Raw genomic sequence first — 8326 nt, 5'->3', positions numbered from 1 at the left:
TCGACCCATACGATGAGTCTTGAAGTGTTAGCGGGTATTCTTCCGTTGAAACATCGTTTTTGGAATCTCTCTTACCGGTTGCTAATTCGATGCACAGTTATGAACCCATTAGTAATTGAAAGTTTCGAGAGGTTGGTCGACCTTCAATCTCAATCCAGATTTATGACTTTATATTTTGACTATATGGCTCAAGATATTAATCCTTTTTCATACGATTCCTCCAATGTCGCACTTTTAGATACTTCTAATACTGCTATATTCTTCGACACCACCATGAAACAAGACATTTCTGGTATCCCGGATCAATTGCGACCCCAAGAGATCCCTAAGATGTTTTCCAATAAGTTTAAACATGTTAGTCATGATAAAAGGTTTTACACCGACGGATCTAATCTAGATGAGTCCACTGGCTTCGGTGTTTTCCACGAAAATTTTACCGCCTCCTACAAACTCGATGCTCCTGCTTCCGTGTACATCGCAGAACTTGCTGCTATTCAGTACTCTCTTGGAATCATCGAAACCCTACCCATAGACCACTACTTCATCTTCACAGATAGTCTCAGTGCCATTGAGGCTCTGCGATCAATGAAGCCTGTGAAGCACACCCCGTATTTCCTGGGGAAAATACGGCGGTTTTTAAGTGCTTTAACAGATAAAAATTACCGGGTTACCTTAGCGTGGGTCCCTTCTCATTGCTCGATCCGGGTAACGAAAAGGCTGACTCTTTAGCTAAGGTGGGTGCTATTGACGGCGATATTTATGAAAGACCAATTGCTTATGATGAATTTTATAGCATTTTGCGTCAGAGAACACTCAACAGTTGGCAATCATCATGGAACTCAGATGAACTGGGACGGTGGCTACATTCCATTTTTCCTAAGGTATCGACGAAAGCATGGTTCAAGGGGTTGGATGTAGGTCGGGACTTCATTCGCGTGATGTCCAGACTTATGTCCAATCACTACACGTTAAACACGCATCTCTTTCGTATAGGGCTTGTAGACAGTAATCACTGCGTTTGTGGCGATGGCTACCATGACATCGAGCATGTTGTTTGGTCGTGTACCGAATACTGTGGTGTTAGGTCTGAGCTTATAGATTCCCTTCGGGCCCGAGGAAAACAACCGAACGTACCCGTTAGAGACATTCTGGGAAGCGGTGATCTCCAGTACATGACACAGCTATACGTTTTCATAAAACACGCTGGTATTAAAATATGAAACTCTTCTATCTATTTGTTAGATTACCATTCCCGCTACACGCTGAAAGAAGATGATACACTAAGCTGGAGACACCCAAACGAAGACTCGGCATCTTCATGTTCACGCAGACACCTCAGTCCAAACTGCTCAAATAGAACATCACTGCTTAGCCATGTACAAATAAATAAATCGTATAACTCAATATAGTTGAAATCAAAATTGTAACTCCCCTCCTCTCACCTTAAATCCCCACTAGCTCGTAGTCGGCCGCGAGAATAAAGAAAAGGCCTCCCTCTTTTCCCTGCTAATTTAGAATTTAAAAAACATGTACTTGGCTCAGTTAAACATAAATTGTATCGTGCCGTGTCAAATAAACTATTTAAAAAAAAAAAACTAATTTTTTCCGGTTTGAGCTTTTGGAGTTCACTTTGTTTTCACATTTTTCCGACCAGTGTATCGATCACTGCTTTACCTTTAAATTCTTCTTGGCAAAACGGTCCTACACAGTTACGTCCCTTAAAACTTTCAATCCTCTCAACCGAAGCTCAATGAAAGCTACGGATTCGACTTGAAAAGACCCATTACTGAATTGTTGATATGCCATTTACGGGTTTCCGGAAACCTGGGAGTGGCATTTAGCTGCAGATTGTCTCACATTTGGGACTTTTAAGAGCTTTGAAATTTTTTTATAACTCTACACTCTAAGCTTGCTTCAGTGAAATTATGAAAAAAGTAATCAAAAAAATTATTTTCTTATGTGTCCAAATTTTCAAGTTTCAACGTATGTCTTCGAAAACGAGCATTTGTTTAATAAAATCCAATATAATTGTTCCTTGAATTTATTCCATGTAATTTCTGAACAAATAATATAATACAGATTTCAGAATTTTTTATTGCGTTGGTACGCTTCACGGTTCTTTGGTCATAAAATTCTTGAATGATAATTGAACTGCATTTCGCTACTGAGTGCAATATTATTTATTGAGGAAATGCTTTGCTCTAAATATTCAAATAACATAATGAATGGTTTCAAAAACTAACAAACAAAAAACCCTCGAAACCCCTCATGAAATATACATTTTTTCCAAAATGTGATACCTAAACAATAACAAATGCTCTAAAACAAGTTCTGGAATATTCATACCTTCATGAATATTATAATAAAAACTAAACAAAACGCAAAACATATAACTATTGGCTATTGACTACCAATTTCAATACTTTTATCAATTCGGAATGCCATTGATTAAAGGTATTACCATAATTTCGGAAAAATATAAATAGGAGAAACGCTTTATGTTCAAACAGTCCGAAACGGCATTTGATCTTCGAAGCATACAAACCACACACACTGCCGAAAAAAAAAATTAGACTTTCTGAACATGACCTCACGGAAGGCCATTTGTGTAAGTGTCGCGATTGATGTCGACCGTTGATTATTGAAGTACATCTGACCTGTGCTAAATTCGTATGTTACTCCCGCAGTTCTTCCTGTGCACCACGGTATTGTTTCAACAACAGTATTGTTCTCCAGTGCCAACAAATCGAAAAATTCGTCATGATACGCGAAGGAATTCATTCTCGGACCAGAGTGAAGAAAATTCATTAACCTCGAACAGCTCCACTACGGATCAGACGGAGTCGACGTCATCTGTGCAGGTGTCCTCAACGGAAGTGACAACCGTTGGTTCGGAGACGACTTTGAGCACTTCAACATCAGAACCCTGCACCACTAGGGAGACCAAACTCCTCGAAATCGTCATAAAGCTGTCCGATATATTCAAGCAAAGCGATCTCGTACAGGGGACAAATCATAGCAAGGTTAAGCGTGACGCTGCGCTGGACAATTTGGTAAATGTCGATGGGAAACGGAGCTTTAAACCCGCACAAAATCAAGAGGAACTGCTGGAAGTGGCTGAAGTTCATCTCTTTAAACCTTACTTCAAATACAAGTCAGCGACAAAAACCCGAATCGGTACAGGTTCCACAGGTGTCACTAAAGTTTCTCAATGACAGATTTTAATTATTGATAATAAGTTATTTTAATTTTAGTATTGAATTGGGCTTTTCTTTCCAAAGTTGCATATCACATATCAGGCAGGGGATGAATTTTTGATTTTAGTTTATATATCTTCTACTGTACCAAAAGAAATGGTTCGTTACGAGTTGTCATAGTCTACATCGTCAGCACCTGTTCCGCGGTAGGAAGCGAACGTCACCCAATGAGGGACAGAACGAAGGCGCCATATTTTTCGCACCTCGTTCGAACATAATAGGCTGCGAATTGTAGCATCTAAAATTAACAGGGTTTTTCAATGTGGTAGGTATAAATATGATCACAGTCTGCTATGAGGAGGATAGAACTATCGAGTGACCGTGGCACTAAGCACGTAGATCAAGTGAGCTTCTAGACAAATTAACACTCGCCTAAGAGTTAACGTTATTCAGTGCATTAATAGAGGACAATCAACTTGTGGAGAATAAGATGAAAACTAACCGGGTGTGTTTTTTAAATATGGACGCGAAAAGTGTGTTATTTACTGTAAGTTTAAAATTGAAATACGAAGTGAGTCGAATATTAACCGTAACTTACTAACAAACAGCTCTTTATCCTGATCATACTCCAATGTCAATGCATTCCGTTACATGAGAACACAACAGAGGAGAAAGAAAGTTATTATTGGAGTGAACTTTCCAAACACTACGTTAACTATGACGATGTTTCCTTCAGTAAGGAATTAAACCCAGAACCTGAGACGGAAATTCCCGGCCTTCCGGATGCGCAAACGGTTGTGAAGCGTAGTTTACATCTGTCGCCGGAAAATGACAAGATTCAGCTCGAGGCGGACGATGCAGTGGAAACAGACCTGGAGGTAGCTGAATCACACCTTTTTCGACCGGTGTTTAGGTACAAATCGCAGTATGCCGAGAGGAGACGAGTGCGACAAGTACCATCGCAGCTTGCCACACGAGTGTTGAGCAATAGCAGCTAGTAGCAGATCGCAGATAGCACCTAAGTGATATTTCCATTTTTAGAATCCATTTGTAAATTGCTCACCAGATCTCATTTGTTTGATAATAAAATTCAGAAATTCTCATTGAACGTTGGTGGAATGAATCGATATTAATTGACTAGACCAAAGCATTTACACGCTACTTCGCAAATCGATCCTGATCGATCATTTTCGATTTCGCAAAACTTTGTACAGTTGTTCGTTTTTGATAAAGAGGTCATTCCATAAAATCAGTTATCAAATTTACGACTGTTGTTTCTATAGGGCCCATCCAAACATGTGACTGACAACAATCTAATTTTTTACATATTTAAGACAAAAATGTTTGCTGCAACATGTCAAAATTTGTAATGGTGAAATGAAAAACAAGAAAGTTAGGAATTTAAAAAAAAATATTTTTTTCATTTGACTCAAAAAGGTTTGTTGTTTGGATATTTTATCCATCAGTCACATTTTTGAATAGGCCTTTTTGAAACAATAGTCGTGAATCGACATGTATGCCTGAAGTGCATTGGGCAAAAGTGCAACTGCGACGGAAATGTTTGTTATTTATGGTGGCGAACCAGCCTGTGGCTGAAAGCCACCTTAATAAAGTAATAATAAAAAAAATGTTTGTTATTTCGAATTCGTGTTTACGGCAGGATTATCCCGTCCCGGACTACGCTTTGCAGCTGAAAAAAAAACCCTTTCCGAGCAGATGCAATGGTGTGCGTAATACCAGAGGTAACTGTCACTTTTGTGTTGGTCATTATCGCCATTGTCTTCTATCGCATTTGTGCTACTGTACGAAAAATTTGCCAATTTACTGAAAAATGACAAAATAACAAAATAAAATAAATAAAATTCAACCTGATGTTTGACACGCGAAGAACGATAATCAAAGCAAACCGATTTTGACACATTTTTTTTATTATTTTGACACATACGTGTGAATGTGTTGGTGTCTTCAAAACTGCACTCTGTTTCTTGCGCGGACTGTCCGGGACAGAAAAAGGGAGGTCCGGGATAGTCCGGAAAATGTAAAAAAAAACAGTGATAGGACAAAGTGTAGTCCGCGGGGTAGCTACACCGCAAAAACGAAAACGACATTATTTGTGGCTAGACCCAATTGCTTTACATAGATTACAAAATGCTCGAACTCGTTGATGGAGGTGAGCTAGTTACAGGGCCGGCGGCTGATGTGGGTAGTATGGGTACCCACTAGTACCCACTTGGAAAATATCCCTGTGGGTACTTACCCACACGGAATTAACGGACAAAACCAAAAAAAGTAATATTTTCTATGTTCGAAACTTAAAATTGCCACGCACATATCGATTTGTTGATGGATATAGTTGAGTGAGAGGTTAGAAAGCTACATATTGTATAGTTGTAAAGTTTCTCGGAGAAAAAAAATTTAAACCGTTGCGGAATTTGCTTGTTTTCTCTGAATAGTCAGGGTTGTTGTAACGAAAGAAGTGTTTTTCTGATTTGTACAGAATCAAAAACTATTGAAAAACTGCAATTGTTCAGAATTGGCTCAATCACGTGGTGATTCTATATTCGTATCCAGCTTTTCATTGTTAGCTAAATTAAAAAAATAACAATACAACAATACACTGAAGTTGCTTTTTTACGCGATGGATACGTAACGCGTAAAAATATCCGCGTGAAAAAAACGCGTCTTTTCAGAAATCCACGTAAACTTATGTAAAGGTGACAATTTTTAATCATACCTCCTAAATGCTTTTAAAAAAGACTCCCGTCTTATTCTCAAATTCTCCTTCTCTATTTCCGACTTTTTTGTAAACGATCAAATATGTATTCTTCAATGTTGGCTCCTAGATGAGCAATAATATAGTTACCGCTTGTTAGCAATGCCTCAATGTCAAAGTTTAAATTTTTTGGCCGATGAAAAAATGCGTAGGAAACTAAAACTTCTTTTTTTTTTATCTCAAATATCTTAGAAATTCATTAAACGTCGAGATTTGTTATTACCAAGAATTTATTTTCCAAAACAGATTTTCTGCATATTTTTTCAGAAGATGCTCGAGCTGAGGGAGTCTCCTGTGTGTTCTGGTGTAACTCATTGGAACTCATTGGCATTGGAGAAAATGCACGAAAACTGCCGTTTTTCTATGGTTTTATGGGTACACGCACAAACGAAACTACCCATGAAGCATCAACCATAAAAACCCATAAGTCAGCAGAAAAAAATCACAGGAGGGTTGTGTGCAAAGCCACGACCGCAAAGTTGAAGCATAATACTTTCACAAGAAAGATAACCCGGCTGCTTGCGTGTCAGTCATTTTTCCTAGCAAATAAATGTTGACCGCTCATTGGCAGTATTGAAAAATCTGTGCAAATAAAGTTGAAGTACTACTCAATTTCAGTTTGATCATATAAATACGACCTCACTGAACTGGAAAAGAACAAACTCTTTGCATGTACATGAGAATTCAAATTAAGATAATTAACTTTTGGTTAAAGCATCTCCCGATAGCGGGAGTTATGGTGAACTTGCGTATGACGAAGGTATCGTATTACTTGTTTTATTGAATGGGAGAAAGAGGAATATTGTAAAATTTTGTAAACATTTAACTCAAACAATATTACCAAATCGCACTCTGACAACAAAGTTAAAGGCCTTTTTTACATTGAAAATCAGACAGCCAGCAGAAGTTATGATTGCCAAAATCCAGAATGCCGAACAGCCGTAAAGAGAGTTGTTCATCTACCTACGGCAAGTTTCTCACCCCATCACTCGTGTTCGCGTTCACCATGGCAGAGGCCTAACTGTCTTTGTGAACGCGTTCTAACAGGGCAGTTTGTCATTCAAAGTCAGTTATGCTGATCGCAGCCTTTGCGCTGCCCCTACAGTGGGAGGTTTACTAAAGAAAGTAAAAATTAAACAGCTACAACAGAATGTGCTTGCATCCCGCAGAGAATGTCTGCTTGTGTTGATGCCAGAAAATAATTAACCTTCAATTACTTGTTTATTTGCCTTGAAAAAGGCAAATAAATTGGATAATCCTGATGGCAATCTTCATGTTGCCCCAACAGTGGGGAAATAATGGCAGTCTGGCGATACACACTGAGAAGAACCGCGCTGCTCCTGAGACGTGGTGACCAACCACAGGGCAAGTGATTTGTTTAATTTGAATGCAGCCACAGGTGCAACCCGCTGCTGTTGTCTGTTACTGCTGAGTGCTGATATCTGCTGCTACTGCTGTCAACGTTGTGGACGGTCCATCCAACTCACCTTCCGACTAATGAATGTAGCTAGTTTCCCCAGAAACACTATTTCATAGCCGAAGGGTGCTACGAAATAGGCCACGCCTTTCATTTCAGTTTTTCCATTCCCTTATGTACTTCAGACGAATTATTCCACAATTCGCATATGTTTTTTGTATCCAGCGAATAAACACCGATGGTGCTCTCACACACGCAACGGTTTTACCCCTATCTTATTGGCCCTGACACAAGTAAAAGAGATTTTTAAGGCTGTTCGCACCTACGCGAGTTCTCATATGCAATTGTCAATTTATGTGTGAAAACAAAAGCAAAAATATTCCCTTCCTTCACTTTTGCAAGTAAAAACCAAACCAATATCAACAGAGTCGTCAGGGCCAATTGCGATTTGTAACATCAAGCGATTTCGTTTGCTCGCTGTTGCGTGTTGCATCATGTTGCAACTTGGCAGCTGGGAGACGACGAAATTCTGTTCATGCTGATTGATTGGGCATTCACAGGGCAGTTTGTAATTCAAAGTCGGTTATGCTGATCACAGCCTTTGCGCTGCCCCTACAGTGGGGGGTTAACTCAATAAAGTAAAAATTAGACAACTGCAACAGAATTTGATTGCATCCCGCACAGAATGTCTGCTCGTGTTGATGCCAGAAAATTATTAACCTTCAATTACTTGTTTATTTGCCTTGAAAAAGGCATTTTGCGGTTCAATATCGGTTTTTGATCGCAACCTTTGAGCTGCTCTAACAGTGGGAGAATTAAGATACACGGACAACATGCACTGTGGAAGCTATTTCACATTCAGTAAATTGACTTTCAAATTGGATTTCCTGATGGCAATCTTCATGCTGCCCCAACACGGGGTGAATAATGGCAGTCTGG

At 39.2% G+C, this 8326-nt stretch overlaps 2 protein-coding genes across 2 annotated transcripts; both read left to right on the top strand.

Annotated features, from left to right (window-relative positions):
- The first annotated feature begins 2516 nt into the window (after nucleotides 1-2516).
- Nucleotides 2517-3215, top strand: LOC129719661 (uncharacterized). Its single transcript, XM_055671053.1, has 2 exons — nucleotides 2517-2608; nucleotides 2688-3215. The coding sequence occupies exons 1-2, from the start codon at nucleotides 2585-2587 to the stop codon at nucleotides 3213-3215; spliced, it is 552 nt and encodes a 183-aa protein (XP_055527028.1). The 5' UTR covers nucleotides 2517-2584.
- Nucleotides 3216-3560: 345 nt separating this feature from the next.
- Nucleotides 3561-4756, top strand: LOC129724582 (uncharacterized). The gene is made up of 2 exons (XM_055679575.1): nucleotides 3561-3744; nucleotides 3806-4756. Exons 1-2 carry the CDS (start codon nucleotides 3688-3690, stop codon nucleotides 4193-4195), a joined length of 447 nt encoding a protein of 148 aa, XP_055535550.1. The 5' UTR covers nucleotides 3561-3687; the 3' UTR covers nucleotides 4196-4756.
- Nucleotides 4757-8326: the final 3570 nt, after the last annotated feature.

The sequence above is a fragment of the Wyeomyia smithii genome, chromosome 2 (assembly GCF_029784165.1).
Source record: "Wyeomyia smithii strain HCP4-BCI-WySm-NY-G18 chromosome 2, ASM2978416v1, whole genome shotgun sequence".
NCBI classification, from domain to species: Eukaryota; Metazoa; Arthropoda; class Insecta; order Diptera; family Culicidae; genus Wyeomyia; species Wyeomyia smithii.
This window is presented reverse-complemented; position numbering and strand designations above follow the sequence as displayed.

Coding starts and splice junctions, on each gene's coding strand:
- LOC129719661 (XM_055671053.1), top strand. CDS start 2,585: ATGACCTCACGGAAGGCCATTTGT. Junction 2,609..2,687: donor CCTCACGGAAGGCCATTTGT/GTAAGTGTCGCG, acceptor TTACTCCCGCAG/TTCTTCCTGTGCACCACGGT.
- LOC129724582 (XM_055679575.1), top strand. CDS start 3,688: ATGAAAACTAACCGGGTGTGTTTTTTAAATATGGACGCGAAAAGTGTG. Junction 3,745..3,805: donor CGAAAAGTGTGTTATTTACT/GTAAGTTTAAAA, acceptor ACTAACAAACAG/CTCTTTATCCTGATCATACT.